Genomic DNA, 21,950 nt, shown 5'->3' with positions numbered 1-21,950 from the left:
CCTATGAGTAACATAATAATAAAAAATATAGCCATGCGGTAGCTAGTGTGGCGTGTGACCTTATGTATTAGTAAATCCGTTTTGTGGGAGGGGATTTGTGGAAAATGAAACCGAACCTCTATAGATAAAATATTTTAGATTTGACTCCAGCATTAACCCCCCCGTGGAGGTAGACGTCAGTAGAGCACTAGACAATATAAGCCAAGTTTAATTATGATATTAAGTTCATTTGGAACAAAAAAAGATGCTTCATTCTATAACTTCGATAGCGTTATGTTGTAAAAATTGGATTCAGAAGATACCTACTGAAAACTTGCAATTTTTTTCGTAGTTTCCTATGTATTTATATTTTATACCAAACTTTTTAACATTCATAGGTACCCATATCTTTAAGACAGTGGTGTCGTGACCTGCAAAATCCTTACTACGTCGTAGTACCTCCGCTGAGAGGCTTCTGCAGTCTGTCTAATCTGTCTTTTTATTTTTATTTATTTTATCTTATATTTACCATCCATTGTTCTTATTGTTCTTTTTTTTATGTAACAGATCGAATAAAAAATTTGTGAACTTAAAAAAAAAAATACCTAAAACTTATTAGGTCTGACAATCGAACTCAAAGTTCCTCATAGTCAGTAGTTATTTTTACATCTAAATTTAAAACTAAACATTTTATTTTATATTATAATATTAAGAACCATTTTTTATTTAAATCGACGAAATTAAATAATATTAGTTTTAGTTTATTAATTGTATTATAAGCTATCGTGTCTTATTGCCTAAACAAGTAACAAAAATCAAACAATAAACCAAACGATTAATTCTCATTTCTCAGTCTCAAAATTAATTATTACCTATTTTTAAATTTATTAATAAAAATTACGAAGGTATGATTGTTCATTGTATTAAGTACTTAGGTATATTTAATTGTGAATCAAGTCGATGTATGTGGTCATGAAAATAGACCTATGGGCTATGAGTGATCTATGGAAGATATATAAATTGATATAACTAACTTAGTAATTACTAATTAGGCGTTTGGTCAACACTAGAACCACGATTAAAGATGTAATTATTGTAATTATATCTTTAAATTTTAATCGTGACTAGAACTGATGAAATTTAATCTTTTCTATAGTTTGGTACCTACCACGGATATAGATACTAGTATCTATATCCGTGGTACCTACATTATAAACTTTTCAGTTTTTATCACGTTTTATCACATTTTTATTTAAGTTTCCAATATTTGGCAACACCGTGCATCACATTGAGAACTTTTCAGTTTAATTTTGATAAGCATTTTCATACATATTTTCATTTAATTTTAATATTTTATCAATTCTCATCAATGTCAGCTCTCAGTCGAAAGTTACTACATTTTGTGTCTTTAGTACAAATAAGCAATATATCTAAGTCAAGTTATCGAATAAGTAGTTATAATTCTACTAGATTTTCAGGTCCTAGATTCAAAATGTCCGAAGTGGAGAAATCTGCAATCGCTACACCTGGTGGTGATACAATTTTTGGTAAAATTGTTAGGAAGGAAATACCATGTAATTTCATATACGAAGACGATCTTGTAAGTGTAACTTATGAAGTAGTAATGATGAAATTGTGTATTTGATAAATTTAAAACATTGACTATATATTTATATGGCTATTGGCTGTATGTATAGGTATTTACTACTTATGCATTTTGTACACGTCTACCGAGGTGGATAGGCCTATGAAGACTATTTTTCATGGCTTAAAGAGGCACTGTTTTTTTAAAAGTATTATCATTAAAAATTGTCCATCATTTATTATTTTTGATACTTAAAATTTATTTTTTTAAATATCGTTTTTCACAACAAAATATGTTTTTGTGAGTAGTTTTTGCTTTAAAGAATAAGTCTTGTGAGCAACTATGAGATGTAACATGTGTGTTATTTTCATGCTTAGACTTAAACATTTTCCTATATCAATAAAAATGCATATCCATCAACATGTCAAATAGAAGTTCACAAAATGTTGCTGCCAATAATAGTAGGCAGAAAAAAATCCATGCAAGTGAAATACAATTGTACTATTTTATAGTTTTAAAATATTTTGTTGATTATATTTCAAAAAACCATAATATAATAATACTTAATAGTAAATAATATAGATAACAAATTATGAATGAAAAAAAAAATATAGTAGGTCTGTTGGTGTGTATCCATTTCCCTTGTATTAAACATGAGCAACAAACTAATATTTTAAGTAGTACTACCAGGTTTATGTTGACTTATATTATTATTTTTGTAGTTGAGTAATTTTTGTATAAATGTAATGTATACCTAAAACTGATGTTTTTTTACTGTAGATTCTAAATCATATCATTAACTTACTATCCAATGATTCAACATATAACAATTTATAAATATAAATTATATCTTATAGCACAATATATCATGTATACATGTGTTCCTATTTATATGGCATTTTGTTTTATGTATATTATAATTTTACTATTTTTATTAGTGTGTTGCATTTCATGACATCAATGCTCAAGCACCTGTTCATTTTTTGGTGATACCAAAGAAACCGATTGAAATGTTATCTGCCGCTGAAAGCTCTGATGAAACGGTATTTTACTTTGATAATTAAAACATATATTATTATGCTCTATCTCCTTTAATTATTGTATTCATCTGATTGTGTAGGTAAAAAAAAATTACAAAACTGCCTCCATAAATATATTAAAATAATGCTGAAAATTATTTTTGATTTCAGTTACTTGGACACTTAATGTTGGTTGCTAGCAAAGTAGCAAAAGAACAAGGATTGAATGATGGTTTCCGTTTGGTAGTTAATAATGGAAAGGATGGAGCTCAATCGGTTTATCATTTACATTTGCATGTCCTTGGTGGTCGCCAACTAGGATGGCCACCTGGCTAATTGTTATTAATGCTCAATTTAATATTTATCCAAACTGTCAATATGTATATGCAAATTATTTAGTTTGACAAAATGTCATATTTAATTATTTTTTTGCATTTTTAATAATACAATGAAAGATAAATATTTAAAATATAGGTGTTACATTTAAACAAATCCTTATTCAATTTTACATAAATACTCCGATTTGTAACATAAATATGTTTTTGGTCTGCATACATGATAAAATGTTTCCAACTGATTTATCAAACATTTTTCTTGGTCATAATGTCATGGTTACTTATTGACAAAGACATATTTTTGATTCATAGATTTTCCTTATAGAGAAAAATATTGAGTGACCTGTTATGGTTTTTTTGTTTAGATTTCATCTAATGTTAATACAACCCAATAAAAACCCATTACAACTACGCCAATAGCTTACACTTTTTTTATTATAAATTATGATATTGAATGGCCTAACGTTTGAATGGCCTTTAAATATTTCCACTTAATTATTGTCTGATGCCTACTTGGGGGGAGGTCATATGATAAATAGACGAATTATATCATGAAAAGAGACTTCACAGGAAAAATGCTCTTGTCCTGTAGTTTTAGTCGAATTTCATTTATTTTTTTTGTATTTAAAAAAAGAAAACCAGCTCCAACTCTCTTTATCGGACACTTTTAAAAATGGCAGACCCACTATCAATTTTTTTATGATTACCTTTTTTTTTTTATAAAATTCCATGTTATCATAATCAATATTTTATAACTTATTTAATATTATAACCACGAAAATAGGTACATAAAATCATACACATCATTTTTTATTAAAATTTAGTAATATGAGTGTCCGCAGACTCAAATGAAGGGAGGACGGACCACAGTTAACCTAAGAACTGCTGGACCTAAAACGTCAACACCAGTAGTTGTTAACCAATATAACCCCGTTTATAATATTAGCAAATAATTACATAAATTGAATATAATATTAAATAGTATACTGAAATATTTTATGTAGTAGCAAATAAATATAACAGAGACTTAACAAATTGCACAATTTCTGATCCTCCTAATTTAGACTCCCCATAAACTCTGTCTACAAAAGTTATTGGAACTTCACCAATAGTATAATTTAGTTGCCTTGCACGTACCATCATCTCCATTTGGAAAACATATCCTTTTGATATACATGATTCTATCAATTTTTCCAAAACTGGCTTTTTATATAATCTGTAAACAAAATACAAATATGGTATATTACCACCAGATTGTTAAAGCATTTGTTACTAAGATTTGATTTTATACAAAAAAAAAAAAATACCTAAAACTACCAGTGAGATCAGATACTTTGGGCCTCAACAATATTTGGCTGACAAAATTAGCACCACGACTAACTAACTTTCTTTTAAAATCCCAACCGGAAACTCCTCCATTGCCAATATATCGTGATCCAGTAACAACATCATAATCTTGTTCAGATTGTTTTTTTATAAAATCCAGTATAAATTTTGGCTAAAAAAATGAAGGTATAATTAAATATAAATAAGTAATAATAGTAATACATTTTAACTTACATGATGTGACAAATCAGCATCCATTATAATGATAAAATCCCCAGTTGCATGTTTCAATCCATGAATATATGCAGTGCCTAATCCAAGTTTTTTCCCTCTGGGTCTTAATAACTTAACAAAATGTATGATAAATTAGGATTTATAAATATATTTATTTATGTCTTACAATTTTATCTTTTCCATAAATGGTTTCGAGTTGTTTGGCTACTTCTAAAGTTCCATCTGGACTGCCATCGTCTATTATAATTATTTCATATTCTATCTCACTGTAACCAATTGTATCATAAGTATAGTCATTATATTTTAATACAAATAATTTTCTGCAGTATTTTAGAAATTAATATAAAAATTTTGAACACACAAACTGCTATTGGCACGTCAAGAGATATGCAACAATGACTTAAATCGAAATAGGGAAACCCAGGATTTTTTGAACAAAACCAGTTTTGAACTAAATCAATACTGTGATAGATCGGCATAATCTACGAGGGGAGGGGGGATTGACCCTTCAGATATTTAACTGACGGAGCAATAGTCTTTTTTACCTTATAGATTTTGGATTAATTTTAAGTTATTATTTGTACTATATTTTCTAGAAAAATATAAGATCTAAGCCTACATCTAGTTTAGGTACTATACTTCTATAGATAACTATATTAGTTTATTTTATTTTATAATACATAATATACAACCAACTCCTAAAGTAACTGAATGAATAACAATTTTCAAACACAGAAGAAGTACATCATGATGAGTAATTGTCATCTCCGAGTAAAAAATAATTAATATTAGATAATATCAAATGTAATGTTTGATTAAATTATAACTAAAATAGATATTATAATCATATAATTAAATGTATAGATCAACATTTATTAGTTATAATAGTATCTGATTTTACATGTTATAAATAAATAAAATGTATTACCTAATTTCCAAGTATTTGTGGATAAGATAAACAATAACGGGTAAATTTTCTTTTTCATTATACGTCGGTAGTAAAATTGAATATTTAAGTGGCATCTTAAATATGATTATTAAATTATAGTCAAAACATAAAAATTCATAAATTTTGTCATGCCATGTATGATGTACACACTACATAACTATAGAAAAGATTAAACCGTGGAAAATTGATAATTTGATAATGTTATGATATCACCACAGAATTATTCTGTGATATCACCACCACGGTCTTAGAAGATAAGGATTTACGAGCGGTTTGACAATTTATATCTAGCAGTGATGTAGGCTATCTTTACGAAAAAATACAATAATCTAAATATCTTACTTTGCTGGCTGCTATCCCGCACTACCATTCTTGTGATTAAAAGAGTAGTTGAAAAGCTCTCTATGTTGTTCAACTCACCATTTTCCATACATTCAAAATCTAAGATCGTGCTAAGCAAGCCTAGCTTGTCTAGTAGGAATTAAGAAATACTTCTCTGTCTGGGTGTCAAAAATTTTAAGTGCAGGCGTGCTACGAGCAGTGGCCAAAAAATACAATTAACATTATAATTCTTCCCACATGAGACATCCTGCGTTCCAGCGTCTCACAAATTATTAATTAATCAATAACTGCAACTGAATACTGATACTTTTGTAGTTTTGTTATCAGTAATTTTAATTTTTCAACGAGTGAAGACTGAAGACAACCAAGAATTGAAGACTAAAAATATTAAAATGTGACATGTCACATGTCAACTTATGGACCAAAGACTTTTGACTGTTGTAACTTGTAGTAATATACTATTATAGTTATAATTGTATACCACCTGCTGAAGTTGCATTAACAAGTGATCTTTTTTTGGCTACTGCCCCTCATCAGTGATTAATATTTAATAGTCATTAATAAGTAACCTTTCAAAAATTGATTGTTGCATTATATTATAGTAATATAGTTACTACCTTATTTAATACAAAGTGATAAAGAACATAAATATTTAACAGAATTGCAATTTATACTTTATAGTGTACTAGTTTTAATCTTTGTTTCTTCTGTACCACAATGTTTTTCTGTTGACAATAGTTTTAATTTTTTTCCAAAACAAAATGTCTTTAAAAAGTGTTCTAAAAAAGAAATTTAAAATAAAAAATCCAATTGTTGCAATGAAGAAAAAAAAGAATAAATCCAAGCATGTTACTCCGTCAGCAGACACTTACATTAAAACTGATGCAGATGATATTTGCAAAGAACCTTCCATAACTGACAAAGAGCAAAACCAACACACAGCTCCTGAAAATCTATTTATTGGGGAGAATGGTGATGAAAAAAATATGAATAATGATGAGTCAATAAAGTCAACCACTGAAATAAAACGTAATAAGAAAAAACGCAAATCTACAGATAATGATAAAAGTCTTGAATATGAAGTACCTATAAAGAAGAGAGTAACTTTTGCAGCTGATGTAAAAAGTGAAAAAGATGATCAGAAAAGTAGTGCTAGCAATTTGAAACTCATTAGCTTAAACAAACGAAAAAAATTGAATTATATAAAGAAGCTGAAGTCAAAAAAAAATAAACAAAAAAATGCAAAAAAATGTGAAGAAAATGCTACTGCTATTAGTACACCCAGACAAGAACGAGCCGTGGAGTATTTGATGCAATGGAAAAATGACCGTACAAATTGGAAGTTCAAAAAAATTTATCAACTTTGGTTGATTAAAAACACTTATGACCACCTGAAGGCAAGTATTATATCATTTATATTATTCATGAATAAATTCTTCATATATTTGGAGTACAACTCTGTTATTAGCAAAAAATATATTATCATCTTTGTTTTATCTTTTTCCATCATGATGTAAAAGTATTAAGTTTGAATACCAAAGTTAAATAATAAAATAACATTTTTATTCTAGGTATCTAAAGAACATTTTGACACTTTAGTAGAATACCTTCAAACTATCGAAGGTAAGAGTCGCAGTATAATTCTTCAAAACGCTAATACAGTTGTCTCAGAATTTTCATCTTCCAATGAAGGGCAACAGGAATTAAATTCATCGCAAGAAGTTAAATATCAACGAGCAAGGACCATTATTCAAATGTTTGACTGATACATTTAATCATATTTATTTTTTTTGAATAAACAACATTAAAACCATAAATCTAACTGATTCCAATTACCTATATAACACAATTTCATAAATTAAATATATTATTTTTTTTCTATTGTTGGCTCAGTTAACTTAGAAATAAAATGTTTAAGTTTATCTTCATCTTGTAGTCCAATCATTTTTCCTTGAACTTTGCCATCTTTCATTAATACCAGTTCTGGTACAACAGATACCTAAAAAAACATTTCATTGATTTAAAATAATGTTACACTAGTTTAAATGTTTTTGAATAAATATTTCTTTTACGACGTTTGTATATCTTTATTAATGTATTTCAGGATAATAGTTTAGTTACAGAAATAAACTGTTAGGTTATTTAAATTAAACTGTTAGTTAACAAGCATAATAAAGTAAGTAAATGAGAGTATTGTTCAAGATGTAACAATACATTATATTAGGATGTTTAGGGTTCAGCTCTTCAATTAAGAGTCAATTGTAAATAATAAGCTTTTAAATTATTTGACTTTGATTTTTAAGAGATGATAAAAATAAAAAAATCTTTGAGTATGTTAGCTTATAGTTAATCAAGTTATAATATATAAGATATTATATGTAGATAATCTTTCTTAGGATTTTTATGCAAAAAATGTATTTCAAATAAATGGTTCCTTATAACTTATTATTAAAAATTGAGGGTTTAGATGGGTAGAGTGAATAGTTCGTAAAATTACCCAGGGCCAGAAATCCAGTCAACAAAAATGTAAAATAATTCCAAGTAATAAGTTACAACCTATTAAAAACTTACTAATTGTTTGTAATTCAATTTCAAATAACATAGGTATACTTTTATAAGATTATGATTTTAAAAAAAAAATGTAGTATTTTTGATACAAGGAGTTAACTAATTTTTTTTTTATTTTAACAATAATTTTTTTTGCTAATAAAATAATCACTCTGTAGTCTTTATGATATTGAACTTACACCATATTCCATGGCAATTTCAGCATTGTCATCAATATCAACTTTGGCAAGATGAATTGAACCGTTATGTTCTTCTATTATTTTTTCCACTCGAGGAAGTAACGTTTTACATGGTCCACACCATCTAAAAGATTTTAAAAAAAATTACCATTTTAATACAGTTATTTAAAATATATAGTAGTCATATTAAAATTATTTAAATTGATTATATGACATTTAGAATATTAAAAAAAAAATTGAGAGTAGATACAAAACAAACGTATTATTTATAATGATTTTTTTTTAACTTAGCTCTATTTACAATCAAGTGTGTCATTTTAATTTTTCAAATAATTTTATAAGGAAATGACTACACTCATACGAAAATTAATAACAATTATAAAATAACTGTAGCAAATTAATATGTATTTTAAAAAAATATTATTTTTTATTGCAGACAAAACAAATGACATTGTTACATTTACATAATATTTAAATGCATTAAAAAAATTCTAACTAATATATTTAGAAGTAAGTTTTTACTATTTATAAGTGAAAAAAATATTTACATACGTAGCAAAAAAATCTATCACCACAGGCTCTTTACTATTCAGTACTTGTTTATTAAAGTCTTCTTGATCTTGAATTTTAATTATTCTGTGTCTAGCTATAATGAGAAAAAATTAAATAATATTAATAACTATTAATTTTTTGGAATAATTAATTTTGGCAATGGAAAAGAATAAAATAAATATACACTAAACAAAAAAATATAAATCAATGTCTAATGACTATTATTAATATATAATATATTTATATTATTTATTGGACCATCCCATTTGTTCAGGCATTGAGGAAATATTCTACTCTAATAACATAATATTACTTGTGGTTGTCCTGAATGTTCTTGTAATGATTTTTGTAAGCGACATATTTTTGGCGATGTTTAAAAACATGGTTAAATTTTTATGTATACTAAAATATTAAAGTTATTACACTAATGAAAACTTAAAAATGCTGTTTCTTATAGTTTCGATTTTCAGTAGGTACAAAATAAGTAATACCTATCTTGTATCTATAGTACCTGAGCCTAAGTACCAACTATGTACGAAATACGAATTACGATCTATGAGTACCAAGTTATGAGAAATGAGAATTATCATTCCGCCACTACAACTCCGATATAATTATGGTATCTATTATGTGATAATACCATGATAATACCATGATACCGCATATGATTTATATAAGCAAACATGGTATGATCTGAACATTTTGACGGCCGGATCCTTCGGTATTGACGTATGCAGTGGTTGAAGTGGGGGGGGTTACGGAGGGATGACATCCCTCTACTTTTTTCATCCCTCTACTTATTTTGTCTAGAATAACGCATTCCTCCTAAGACTTGTGTTAAAATGAAATAATTATTATGATTTTTATATTTATACCTATGTATAAGAAAACTTTTTATTTTTCGTTTAGGCCTAAATCTGAATTGTAAGGCATCCCTCCACTTATCTTGAGCCATTTCGACCACTGGACGTATGACATGATTGTGTATAGATGTATAGTAATAAAATAAATGGGTAAGCAGGTGACGTATTGCGCGGACTGACACCAGGACTTATACGATCATACCATGTTGTATATCATTGATATTACGTATTAATATCACAGAATCTATACTGTGATATTAGTATATTACCATTGATTATAAATAAACTTATAATCAACGATATTACATAATTAACGGGTGTACAGTAAGTTATACCTGGTGTACGTCCTACTTAACACGATTGTCGATCGTATAATATTACAATATTTGGTTACACACTTATACCTGATACCTATCATTCAACCTAGGATTGACCAATACGACAATACCCACTGCTGTTGTTACATAATTACATAATATTATCATGAGTAAATTGTTCTGAGGTCTAGACTTCTAGAGATGGGACTTATCGTTCGCTCGGGTGAATAGTTCAATGGAAATAGGTCGTTCGCGAACGACCCATCTCTGTTCTGAACCTCCAAAAAGAGTAATCAACATTAAAAGACAAATTGAATAAATAAATGTATACAAAAATTAAATAAAATAATTACATTTTGAACACAGTAATGTTGGTCATACGCATATTATAGAAACAGAATATATGAAATATGTGGTCATACAATTACAGTATTTAAAGTAAAAAGTTTACTCAACGGTTCTATCTTAACCAAAGAAAGGTTTTAATGGAATTTCCCTCAGAAATGCCAATTCGAATGTCATAAATTGAACAAAAATAACATGGCGTTTTAGGGATACCTACACTACATAATATCACTACTAAAAAAATATGTTAAAATTGTTCGGTTCATAGGCACAGTATAAGTTTTTGACTTTGAGGGACCTTACATATATTTAAATGAAAAAAACTCAGAGAGGGGGGGGCTCAAACACCTTTAAAATATATTTCTTTATGAAATATAATGTACCACAATTGACATAATTCATAATATACTTATATACATTTAATAGTCCAATACTGAAATTTTTATTTACTTTATTGACATTTATGGAAAAAAAATGGCAAAAAATGAAAATTGAAAATGTCCACCAACAGCTTAAAACGAGTCAACATTTTGAAAATTTTAACAAGTATATGAAGTGATGAAATAAACATTTGGTGTACATTTTAAGTGCATGTTTACAATTGTAATTATTATTTACATTTGTAATTTGTTTTTGAGTTACAACAAAATAAGAAATTCTCTACAAAAGAAATCGATTGAATATACAATATTGTAAAAATTTGAACTTAAAACTCTCATAAAAATTTAATTTGACTTTCCGGTAGAAATTTTTTTTATTTTGATAAAGGTAGAGAAACTTGGTCCTCTTTTTATCTTGTATACAATTTTCGATTTTAGAGGTAAAGAGAACATTTTTTATGAATTTCTGACTAAATAAAATTTGTTAATTTTCGTGATTTTTACGAATTTTGTCAAAATTCTAAACTTAAACACTCATAAAAAATTTATACTCAACTTTTTTTTGAATTTCTATAAACAACAACTTACTACGAACCTTTTATTACATTCACAGTGTTTTTTGACTAAGCGAACAATTTTTTATCGACTTTAGTTTAAAAAAAACGAATAATAATAGAACATTTTATATGCCTATAAGTAGTTCAACACAAATCAAAATATTAAACATTTTATGGTGTATGGAAAATGCTTACACAAATATTGAAAAGTGTATGCATCTACTGCCATTTTAGTTCGAGTAAAAACAAAAATCGACTTTTGCAAAAACTGGTTTTGCGTGAAAGTTCCCGTTTTTCCTGTTGCTTTTGAAAACTATTGGCAATTTTAAATTTGACCTTCCGAATGTACCAACTAAATTCACTTTCCTACCAGAAAAGTTGCTGTTGAAGAAAATCGAAGAACTTTTACTGCAAGAAACCATGATGACAGACACAAAAAAATATGAATGAATAAATTAAATATCTTAATATAAAAACCCACATCATTGTAAAATCGATAAATTCATCACTCCGCTCAGAATCTATGTTATCGAGTATCCTTTACCTACACTGTAGGTTAAATCTCGTAGGAATATCTTAAACTGTGGTATAAATAAATCGAAACGTTATCACGTATCAGTATTATCATTGAGTACCTATATCTATATTCAATGTAATATGTATTATATTAAGCAATTAATTAGCATAGACCTTAACTAAATTGTCTAAATTACTAATTAGTGTAAGGTCATTATGGTCTATAATGACTTATTTCAAATTTGTAATACTATAAAAAAATTTATTATGTTCTGCGGTTGGACCCGATATCTACAATGGAAGACACACTAATAATAAATCGTTGCTTTAACTTCACAAAAAATAATTACTTCAAACAACGTTAACTGAATTATGTAGATTAGATAGGTAACTAATGAAGGATTTAATACTTCATTTAAATTATCATAAACCCATCAAAAAGTCAAGCGGTATTTTTTTCCCTACGCAGAACACAAACACCTCAACCAGTAAAGTTTGACAACGAGCCAATAGGTTGGAAATCGTCGGTAAAATACTTAGGCGTTATCCTCGATAAGAAACTAAACTGGTGGCCTCATATATCGGCTAAACTTCAGCAAGCATACCAACGACTAGGGGTTCTTTACCCAATACTAAATAGAAAATCAACTATTAGTAAAAAATGTTCTCTTATTATATATAAGCAAGTACTGAGACCGTTAATATTATACGCAAGTCCTATATGGAGCAGCTGTGCCAATAGCCACTTAAATAAAATTCAAATTTTTCAAAACAAAATACTCCGCATAATAACTGATGCACCCTGTTTCGTACGTAACAAAGCCCTGCATAAGGACTTAAACATCCCTACTATTGACGAGCACTTAAATCATCTAGCAAATAGATTCTTTCATTCTCTTACGAAATCAAATGGCGCCGCCCACTACAACTTAGTCGAAAGACCACCAAAAATTCGCCGTCTCAAGAGAGGAAGACCCCACGACCGAATCAAATGACCTACCACCAATCCCGACATATCGTATACATCAAGCCAGAAAAATTCTAGATTTAACCTATACTTAATACTAATATTGTATCTTATTAATATTTATTGTTTAATAATATCTTCAACTTAATTTTAGCACTTTTATCGCACTTATGTAAAAAGAAAATTGTATGTACATTATCAATAGGCTTAGATAGCTTTTCCAGCTAGGAATTTCTAAAAAAAAAAAAAAAAAAAAAAAAAAAAAAAAATACTTCATTTAAAATACCAATTTTTGGAGTCATGCCCAAATTGCGCTTATGGAGTGTGGGCTATGACGTATAGAAAATGCTAATTTAAACATGTAAGAATAATCTTAAAATTGCTTGTATAAATATTTTTATTTTTTAGAGTTGCACCAAATATCAAAATCGATTTCGTAGAAAACTGAATTTACATAAAAATGATTGCCTATATCGTGGTTTAGCGATAAAGGAAGGCAGTTCCAAGCGGTTTTACCTCCTTTTTACGGCACTAGCGCTCTTGCTATCGAAGAGTGGCAAAACCACGAACTCTGATAAAATGTTATATATATAAATATATAAATGTTATATTAGCGCTAGTGTAGCAAAAAGTTGAAAAAATCACCACCCAATTCTCCACCCCTTTTGGGGCAACGTCAACAAATAACAGTTCACCCTGGGAAAACAGATAAACAAAACGCGCCCCGGTGAAGATAATTTCTGCCGTTCGATGTGGGATGTTTAGTTGTAATTTTATTATTTATAATAAATTAATTTTGTTATAGAAACTTTATACTCTGACATAGGTAACTGTATATTCTGGTAAGTACAAATTTCACTCATATTATCAAATATATTCCAATATTTTTCACTTTAAGTAAAACTTATACGAAAATACGAAACGTCGAAAAAATACATACTATCTCATAATAGTATCCCGACTCCACTAGGAACCCGCCTAAGGCCTAACCATCACTCATCTGTCATCGGTAAGACCTTCAACTTATTAAACATTATATACTTGAAGTCTTGATCACTTGGTTATATAGTTTATAATAATCGGATAATATGGTCGAAGAGTAGTTCATAGAGTAATAATAATAATTATTATTCTATAGAACATATGGTACGACAGCGCTCCCAGTGTTGATCTGGCCTCCCTTTTAATCAATTCTGATTTTATGTAAGAGTTTGTGACCACGGTAATGGTTAATGGTAAGCGACGCTGTTACTAACAAATCACCATTTTCTTTATTGTAAACAACATTTTGACTATAACAAAATAACGCATGTTTATAGATTTTGCTGTTTTTATTTGTTTCTTTTTTTTTTTTTTTTGGAATAGATAAAATAAAAACATTATACACTCATTGGATACTATTTTCGATCTAGCTTACCATGTTATATTTAGAAGATTATCTCGAAAGTAAGTAGAATATATACTATTTTCAATACCCAACATACCAATTCATGTCATTAACTTATTTTATCTGTTTCAAGATATCGAACACTTGCCACAAGAGATGAGAAATCGTTTCACAAAAATGAGGGAAATGGACTTACAAGTAGAAAGTATTTACTCTACTTAAATCTGTATGGTGTAAATGCAGCTTAGTTCCCGCTTGCCAATTTCATGGTGCTATTAAAATTTGTCGCTTAGACTTCGTTTGAAGTTACAACCTCATCAAGTTAGGGATTTTACAATAATTTTTTCGTTTAGCGCATACGCAGCCCTCTATTTCACCTGGCCTCTCATGATTTTGAATTTTTCTGGAGCATACAATTTTTTTATACGCTGAATTTGACGGAGGTATCAGTTGTTTACCACTGTATTTATTTTTAAGGTGCATCAAAAAAAAATGTACCTTTTTTATTTTATTGGTCTTGTGTATAATAAGTCTAAATAAAAAGACCATCCAATCAAGAGGCCATTTAACCTTGAGTTAGTACTACCGAAGCTGGTAGGCGTAGAGAGTACCCTACTGCTTGTTATAACTATCATTTTCCCATCATCTAGGTTGAGACGAGCCCCCAACCGAGGGGTCTAGAGGACTTCGAGTTTTTTGATACAAACTGATAGGCGAAGTGAGTGACTACTTGTTGAAATTTCCATTCCTCTGGGGTTTGGGAGCAGAGGCCACAACCAAGAGGTCTGTAGGACGTTTGACGATCAGAGCTGATAGGCGTAGGGAGTTACCTATTTGTTAAACCCTAACATTCCCCCTATATACTATATAGATTAGACCGAGCTTCTAACTGAGATGTCCTTCCATCAAGTTTCCCAAACGGAGCCTATATATAGAGTTTGTCCCAAAAGTCCCCTATCACTCTGAGTATCACAATGAAAAATTAATATGTTTAAATGCAGTTATTTTTATAGTAATTAATATGGAAATTCTGATTAAATGGCATAAGATTCCATTTTTTTTTTTTTCAAAAATTCAAAAACTACAAAAAATAATTTTTAATGCAACTGAGTTTTAATTTTCAACATTTTGTACACCTGTATGGATTGTAATATTTCAAAATAAAAATCATATTTATAAAAAAAAAATAAAAATATTTTCAACATAGCCGCTGATCATATTTTTTAAAATTATATTAAAATTAAATGAAAATCGACCAAGTTGGAGCAAATAATTATGATTTTGAATTCTAAGAATCATAATAGTTAATATTTTACCTAGCAAAAGAATCGTATGGTTTAATCAAACTTTAATATTTTTTTCCTGGATTGTTTTAAAAAATAAGATCAAAAAAATAGATATCTTTGAAATATATAAAATTTAATTTTTAAGAAAAAAAAATTGAATTTTATGCCCTTCAATCTGAATAATCTTATAATATAATCAAAATAATATTTAACATGATATATATAGTATAATACATAGTTTTGTCATTTATAATTAATTATGTCAGGTATGTTAGGTACATTTTTAATTATCCTAATATTTGTATACTTTATGAATAAAAGTACCCAATACTGTGATAAAACATATTTTAATATTATTAATCTTATACTTTTGTTTTGAGATAAATTAAATTTAAATACTTACTTCGTAATTTTGGCCACAATATTTGCCTTTGCACATAAACTTTTCTTATAATTTGTACTTAAAATGTCTTATTTAGATATTATTTCTTTATATGATATTATGATTGACCACAAACATTTCTTTTAGTGTCATCAGCCTTTTTTCAATTATGGAATTTGATACTAGGTTTTTAAATTGTTCCAATAAGCACAACTTAAGACTCTACTTTTATACACAATAAAAGTAAGTATGGCGGCCAAAAGCTGATTGCTCCATCAAATTCTGCATAAAAAACAATTAATAAAAAAAGTTTCAAGACAAGTGTGATAAATAAAAATGTCTGTGTATAATGTATATGCAAAATCCATAGCTTCATTAGGTTGTAACACGGAAACAAATTCTGATTGCACCATTGTTCTTAAATCTTTACTATTCTGAATTTTAACAGGCTAAAATACACATTGCCCCGCCCCCCATGTATTTTAAAAATTGGTTATAATAAAATGTTTCAAAATCCGTGGAGGGCGGAGTAAAGTACATTATTTGCGCCTTTTATTAATATAAAATGTTTAATATTATATTCAAATAACTTCAAAAAATATTGTAAAATGTATTTTAGATTTTATAAAAATAAATTTGGATATATTGTTCTTAAAAGCAGATAATATGAAGCTAGATAAATTATGTTATAACTCTGAAACCGAGCAACAAATTCTGATTGCACCATTGTTCTTAAATCTTAACTATACTGAATTTTGACAGGCTAAAATGCACATTGCCTCGCCCCCCATGTATTTTAAAAATTGGTTATAATAAAATGTTTCAAAATCCGTGGAGGGCGGAGTAAAGTACATTATTTGCGCCTTTTATTAATATAAAATGTTTAATATTATATTCAATTAACTTCAAAAAAATATTGTAAAATGTAACTAAATGTATTTCAGACTCTATGGATTGCATAAAAAAAAATGTGGATACATTGTTTTTAAAAGCAGATAGTATGAAACCAGAAGAATTAGAAAATAATTTTAAAGCAATCATGAAAGAAGGAGAAAAATCTGTCGAACAATCTGGTAAATTTATATTAATTTAGTGTTTATTTTACATCATAATCTCAAATGTATTTATTTTAGAGGAAAAAGTTATGTTGGCTAACCATATGCATGAACTTATGTCAAAATATTTGAGACGGTTAGATCATGAATTGCACAAATTTAAAATGGAACTAGAAGCTGATAATAGTGGTATCACTGGAGTTATTGAAAAAAGTAAAAAGTTAAAATTATTTTTGTTATTAAGTTACAATGGGTACAATATTCTATCAATTATCATATTTTATCATTTTTTTTTTATTGTAGGAAGTTTGGATTCAGAACAAAGTAATATAATAATTCCCAATCAAAAAGAAAATAAGTTTCAATTGAATAGATGTCTTTTTGGTGGTAGGTAGTTAAAGCATTTATTTAGTCAGTTATGATTTTTTGTTTTTTTAAAGTACTAGGTAGTAGTTACCTATTTAAAAGTATTTAAAAAAAAAATTTCGTTCAATACCAACATCATTTTTGTTGTTCCAGATAAACAAGAAGCATTAAACCATGTTAGCACTTCTAAACAAAAATCAACTTCAATAGCTTCAAATTCTACTAGTAGTGGTGACGTTGCATCACCTTCACGCCGTGATACAAGTCCTGCAAACTCTCGAATGGTCCCATCTTCACTTGCATACACATTGGGACATATGGGAGCTGGAAGCCCTGCAATTGCAGCAGCTGCATCCCAAGCTATTGTTGCTACGCAACAAGTAATTTACTATATAATTAGTTTAAATAATATAAGGATTGTTAATGAGAGATTTAACAATTAAAAATGGATATTACTGTTTTAGACTAAATTAAATTTAACAAAGAAGAATAACTAGTCAATTTAAGGAGTTTATTCTTTCTATAATTTATAACTTATTATAATTCTTTATAAATTTATTTTTTGATAAAAATTTAATTATTGGTGAGTAAAACTAGGAAGTTTATGAATTTCTTTAAAAGTGGTATTTCTAGTAATTACCGTTTTAAGAATTGAGATTTTTTATTTTCATTTAGTGATATTATTGAATTTTTGTTTTGAATTGGTTCATGTCTCTACCAAAAAATAACCTATTAAGTTGTCCCATGTTATACTCCAGGTTAATCCTAGATCAGACACGCTTCACGGTCTAAAATACCAGGCTTTAAGAAATTTGTTTATTTCAATTTGATTTCAAGACTGTAAAATGTACCTATGAAATCTAACTTAAGTACCTTATTATTAGGTGATAAACTAATATTAAAAATGAATCCCAACTGTACACAATCTAATGTCGATAATATAATTTTATGAAATTTCAATCAGGGGTTATTTTTAAATTGGGGTTCTGTATTATAAGCCGATGATAAGCGTGATTGATTTTAATCATAATTGTTTCAATTTATCGAGTTTTAATTTAAATAATTTAATATGTGGTCAAAAACACAAATTTCAAGAATTTTCATGGATATTATTATATTATTATATTATTATCGTGTAATCTAGAGTTTTTAAGATCTCTTTATTCATAACATTTTTATTAATTTTACACTACCAAACTATTAAAATTGCATTAAATATAAGTATTTATTTTCTTTGAAATGCATAGAAATTGCTTAAACCCATATTAATTTTGTTAATAATTTCAATATTAATATTTAACAGTAAATTGTATTATTTTTAGTTGTCTCAAGGCCGTAGGACGGCTAGTTTAAAAGCATCTCTTGAAGCAATTAATTCTGGTGCTACATTGACAGGTCAAATGAGCTCTGCTTCTGGTGTTCTGCCATCAGAATTGCCTATTAGTAAGGAATTAGCTGGTGTTGCACATTTAGTCAATCCTAATATGGATGGAACCAGAAAACATAGAAGGTAAATCATAAGCAAATCCTATCAATATTATTGATGTTTTAATCAATCTTTTGGGAAATCCATTGTAGGCGGGGTGGTACTCAAAATTCACAGATGTCCACTGAAGAAGATGTGGATGAACCAATTGATCCAAATGAACCTCGTTATTGTATATGTAATCAAGTTGCTTATGGTACAATGGTTGCTTGTGATAATAAAGGGGTAATTATAAAAAATCAATATAAGAATAATATATCAATAGTCAATACATTAGATTATTAATCCAAAATGTAAACAACTATTTAAATACTCATATCTGTTATTATTCAAGTTAGTTTAATACAAGTGATGAATAGTCAATATTAAAAATTATATATCTATTTAATTTATAGAATATTTCTTTAAGATTTTTTTTTTTTTTTTTATTAATAAAAGCCTCGGCATCTAGGGCCATTGGCTACTACAAATTTATGGGTTTACAAAGGAAGGTAATTGCTTAATATTAATATACAAATTATTTTACAGAAGGTTAATTAAATTAGAATTGATTATAATTGATATCGTGTTTTGAATGTTGGCTGGCTGGAGGGCTTCGGCGAGAATGAGGGGTACTCCTGCTTCCTGTTTTTCTCTGTCAAATTGGCGGCATTCTGTGATGATATGTTTGATTGTGAGCTGTGTGCCGCAGCTTGTGCAGATAGGGGGGTCTTCCCTCTTCATCAGGTGTTGGTGAGTCAACGATGAGTGCCCAATTCGCATTCTGTTGATTGCCGTTTCTGTTTTCCTAGATATGTTCGGTGGAGAGGGCCATGTTAGAGTAGTGTTTTTGATTTCGTTCAGTTTTGTAGAACCTAGTCTCCAAGCCCGAAGCCATATGTTGCTTGTGATTGTTTTAGATAAAGATTTGGCGTCGTGTAGAGTAAAGCCATTAAGTTTTATAGCGTCAGGGGATGTTATTGCTTGGCGAGCTCTTTAAGATTATTTCAACTCTTAATAACATTAAATAATGTAACCATCATTCATTATATAACTAGTGTCTGTTGCACCTCAGTGGTCCCCAATATGCGTTGCATGGTGGTAGCTTTGTTGAATGCAATAAAAAACAATTTATGTTGAGCATCCCTAGGCTATCAGATAAGGTAAGGAGTGTGGGTCGCAATACTCAGAGACTACTTTTAATGTCGCAGACTCTTCAAGATTTTTCCATTTATATAGATGTTTAGACCAAAAACAGTTTATTTTACTTTAACGCTGAATCATATTTTATCCCTGTCAAGTGTCAATAGTTCTAAAGCGTTTAATCAACTGGAAATAATACATACTATCACAAGGAATTCAAACGATTTAGGATAACTGAACATAATTTAATGTTTAATTCTAGTTTAAATTAATTTAAGGGACCTACCAAAATGCTGTGAAATTTGAAAATAATGTATTAATATATTATATATTTTAGTTGCCACCTTCATTTTAAAATGTCTCCATTAATCTACTGCCTAATACCTATTAGGGGAATAAATATAAATTATAATGTTTTATACCACGAAAATTACTTCACAATTAAAAATCTCAGACCTTGTATAATTGTTGAAGAAAAGAATTAAAAACTGTCTTTTAATTGAATTTAAGGTTCAAAAATAAAAAAACTGACTTTATTGTGCTGCAGCCTGTGGAATATTCCCCTCTATTAGTTTAAAACAAAAATTTCAAACTTGATTGGTTCTATAATTTGGGACTATTATTCCAGTTATTTAGACTTTATACCTGCATGTGTTGTCTCTGTCTTACACACGTACAATATAGCAAATTTTTGTTCACCAGATTCAATAGTGTGCTGTTAGATCTGATATTAAAGTTAATTGACTATTATACAATTTAAGAATAAGATTATTATCTAGGGCCCCACATAGCCTTTTATTGATATTATTATTTTTAAGTTAGTTATGATTGTTTTAAAATGTATAATACAAAAAGGTCATAACTTAAAACTAATAATATCGATAAAAACGTTCTTGGGAGGCCTAGATAATGATCTTACATTTGAATGTTATAATAGGTCAATAGCCTCAAATATAAAAAATAAAAGCACACTATTGAATATTGTGAACAAAAATTTGTGCTTGAGTAAGATAGAGACAACATATATTGGTATGACTTCCTTTTAAGTGTATTTTTGTAGACAACATAACATTGGCACCCCAGGCTTAAGTTTAAAAAGAAAACAACATTTATTCATCACTCTTATTTCATGTATGTTTATTTAAATTAATAATATTCTCTCTTGCAGTGTCCATATGAATGGTATCATTGTGAATGTGTCGGTATAACAGATCCACCAAAAGGTAAATGGTATTGTCCCCAATGTATTACAACAATGAAGAGTCGTAGATCACGAAAAACCACATGAAAAACATGAAAAACCGCATTTATTTAAAACTATTATTGTGTACTTATTTATTTTTTTTTTTTAACCTAATATAATTGAACCCAATATTTTTTGTGAAAAAAAAAACAGAATGAACTCAAAATGTCAATTTACAAAACATTTTTAAGGTTTTCCTTGTATCTATTATTGATATAATATGTAAATTTAATAAATTATTTAAAAAAAATGTAAAACTGATTTTTATATTTATATAATATTGTTTTTAGTTTTTCAGGAAATAGAAAAAAATGTTATTATTCATAAAGAAATATATTTAATTATAATTTTTATATAATTTAATTTGTTTAGAGTTACAATATTAAAATATTAATTTAGAAGAATATTTAAGTATTGATGAAAATAATCAGTTGGTCTTCAGAATTATCTCATTTATTGGTTAGACACATAATACATATTATTGTAATGTTTAATCTCTGCTAGTGAAATTTCATGAATCTCGCATCAGTTTAATAGAATGTAAATGTGAAATCTACCTACATTAGCATGAGTGTAATATCCTTGAAATTAGCTGAATAAAATTAATTTA

The 21,950-nt window shown here is 28.1% G+C and overlaps 5 protein-coding genes across 5 annotated transcripts; 3 read left to right on the top strand and 2 right to left on the bottom strand.

Annotated features, from left to right (window-relative positions):
• Positions 1–1,305: 1,305 nt before the first annotated feature.
• On the top strand, positions 1,306–3,007 carry LOC111042114 (histidine triad nucleotide-binding protein 1). Its single transcript, XM_022326614.1, has 3 exons — positions 1,306–1,579; positions 2,503–2,607; positions 2,755–3,007. The coding sequence occupies exons 1-3, from the start codon at positions 1,349–1,351 to the stop codon at positions 2,917–2,919; spliced, it is 501 nt and encodes a 166-aa protein (XP_022182306.1). The 5' UTR covers positions 1,306–1,348; the 3' UTR covers positions 2,920–3,007.
• A 652-nt stretch (positions 3,008–3,659) lies between these two features.
• Positions 3,660–5,618, bottom strand: LOC111041830 (probable dolichol-phosphate mannosyltransferase). The gene is made up of 5 exons (XM_022326271.1): positions 5,407–5,618; positions 4,645–4,744; positions 4,479–4,589; positions 4,226–4,416; positions 3,660–4,134 (listed from the first exon to the last, which is right to left on the bottom strand). Exons 1-5 carry the CDS (start codon positions 5,499–5,501, stop codon positions 3,915–3,917), a joined length of 717 nt encoding a protein of 238 aa, XP_022181963.1. The 5' UTR covers positions 5,502–5,618; the 3' UTR covers positions 3,660–3,914.
• Positions 5,619–6,076: 458 nt separating this feature from the next.
• Positions 6,077–7,586, top strand: LOC111041821 (uncharacterized protein C7orf50 homolog). Its single transcript, XM_022326261.1, has 2 exons — positions 6,077–7,166; positions 7,341–7,586. The coding sequence occupies exons 1-2, from the start codon at positions 6,531–6,533 to the stop codon at positions 7,533–7,535; spliced, it is 831 nt and encodes a 276-aa protein (XP_022181953.1). The 5' UTR covers positions 6,077–6,530; the 3' UTR covers positions 7,536–7,586.
• On the bottom strand, positions 7,519–9,668 carry LOC111041837 (thioredoxin C-1-like). Its single transcript, XM_022326279.1, has 4 exons — positions 9,382–9,668; positions 9,069–9,162; positions 8,517–8,640; positions 7,519–7,768 (listed from the first exon to the last, which is right to left on the bottom strand). Exons 1-4 carry the CDS (start codon positions 9,449–9,451, stop codon positions 7,637–7,639), a joined length of 420 nt encoding a protein of 139 aa, XP_022181971.1. The 5' UTR covers positions 9,452–9,668; the 3' UTR covers positions 7,519–7,636.
• Positions 9,669–14,431: 4,763 nt separating this feature from the next.
• LOC111041897 (inhibitor of growth protein 3-like) lies at positions 14,432–21,385 on the top strand. The gene is made up of 9 exons (XM_022326352.1): positions 14,432–14,459; positions 14,534–14,605; positions 17,013–17,141; positions 17,202–17,336; positions 17,427–17,510; positions 17,643–17,869; positions 18,812–18,999; positions 19,068–19,200; positions 21,266–21,385. The coding sequence occupies exons 1-9, from the start codon at positions 14,432–14,434 to the stop codon at positions 21,383–21,385; spliced, it is 1,116 nt and encodes a 371-aa protein (XP_022182044.1).
• The last annotated feature ends 565 nt before the right edge of the window (positions 21,386–21,950 follow it).

The sequence above is a fragment of the Myzus persicae genome, unplaced genomic scaffold (genome assembly GCF_001856785.1).
Source record: "Myzus persicae strain clone G006 unplaced genomic scaffold, MPER_G0061.0, whole genome shotgun sequence".
In the NCBI taxonomy this organism is placed as follows: domain Eukaryota; kingdom Metazoa; phylum Arthropoda; class Insecta; order Hemiptera; family Aphididae; genus Myzus; species Myzus persicae.
The sequence above is the reverse complement of the archived record's forward strand: the minus strand, read 5'-3'. Positions and strand labels throughout refer to the sequence as shown.

Bases quoted from the DNA above. Each gene is read 5' to 3' on its own strand.
- LOC111041821 (XM_022326261.1), top strand. From the start codon at position 6,531: ATGTCTTTAAAAAGTGTTCTAAAAAAGAAATTTAAAATAAAAAATCCA. The intron at 7,167-7,340 runs GCAAGTATTATA...TTTTTATTCTAG, and splicing joins ACACTTATGACCACCTGAAG to GTATCTAAAGAACATTTTGA.
- LOC111041837 (XM_022326279.1), bottom strand. From the start codon at position 9,451: ATGTTTTTAAACATCGCCAAAAATATGTCGCTTACAAAAATCATTACA. The intron at 9,163-9,381 runs GTAATATTATGT...TTCTCATTATAG, and splicing joins AACATTCAGGACAACCACAA to CTAGACACAGAATAATTAAA. The intron at 8,641-9,068 runs GTATGTAAATAT...AAAATCTTTTAG, and splicing joins GTGATAGATTTTTTTGCTAC to ATGGTGTGGACCATGTAAAA.
- LOC111041897 (XM_022326352.1), top strand. From the start codon at position 14,432: ATGTTATATTTAGAAGATTATCTCGAAA. The intron at 17,142-17,201 runs GTAAATTTATAT...TATTTATTTTAG, and splicing joins AAAATCTGTCGAACAATCTG to AGGAAAAAGTTATGTTGGCT. The intron at 19,000-19,067 runs GTAAATCATAAG...AATCCATTGTAG, and splicing joins GGAACCAGAAAACATAGAAG to GCGGGGTGGTACTCAAAATT.
- LOC111042114 (XM_022326614.1), top strand. From the start codon at position 1,349: ATGTCAGCTCTCAGTCGAAAGTTACTACATTTTGTGTCTTTAGTACAA. The intron at 1,580-2,502 runs GTAAGTGTAACT...TATTTTTATTAG, and splicing joins TCATATACGAAGACGATCTT to TGTGTTGCATTTCATGACAT. The intron at 2,608-2,754 runs GTATTTTACTTT...TTTTGATTTCAG, and splicing joins CTGAAAGCTCTGATGAAACG to TTACTTGGACACTTAATGTT.
- LOC111041830 (XM_022326271.1), bottom strand. From the start codon at position 5,501: ATGCCACTTAAATATTCAATTTTACTACCGACGTATAATGAAAAAGAA. The intron at 4,417-4,478 runs GTAAGTTAAAAT...TCATTTTTTTAG, and splicing joins ATGCTGATTTGTCACATCAT to CCAAAATTTATACTGGATTT. The intron at 4,135-4,225 runs GTATTTTTTTTT...TTTTGTTTACAG, and splicing joins GATCTCACTGGTAGTTTTAG to ATTATATAAAAAGCCAGTTT.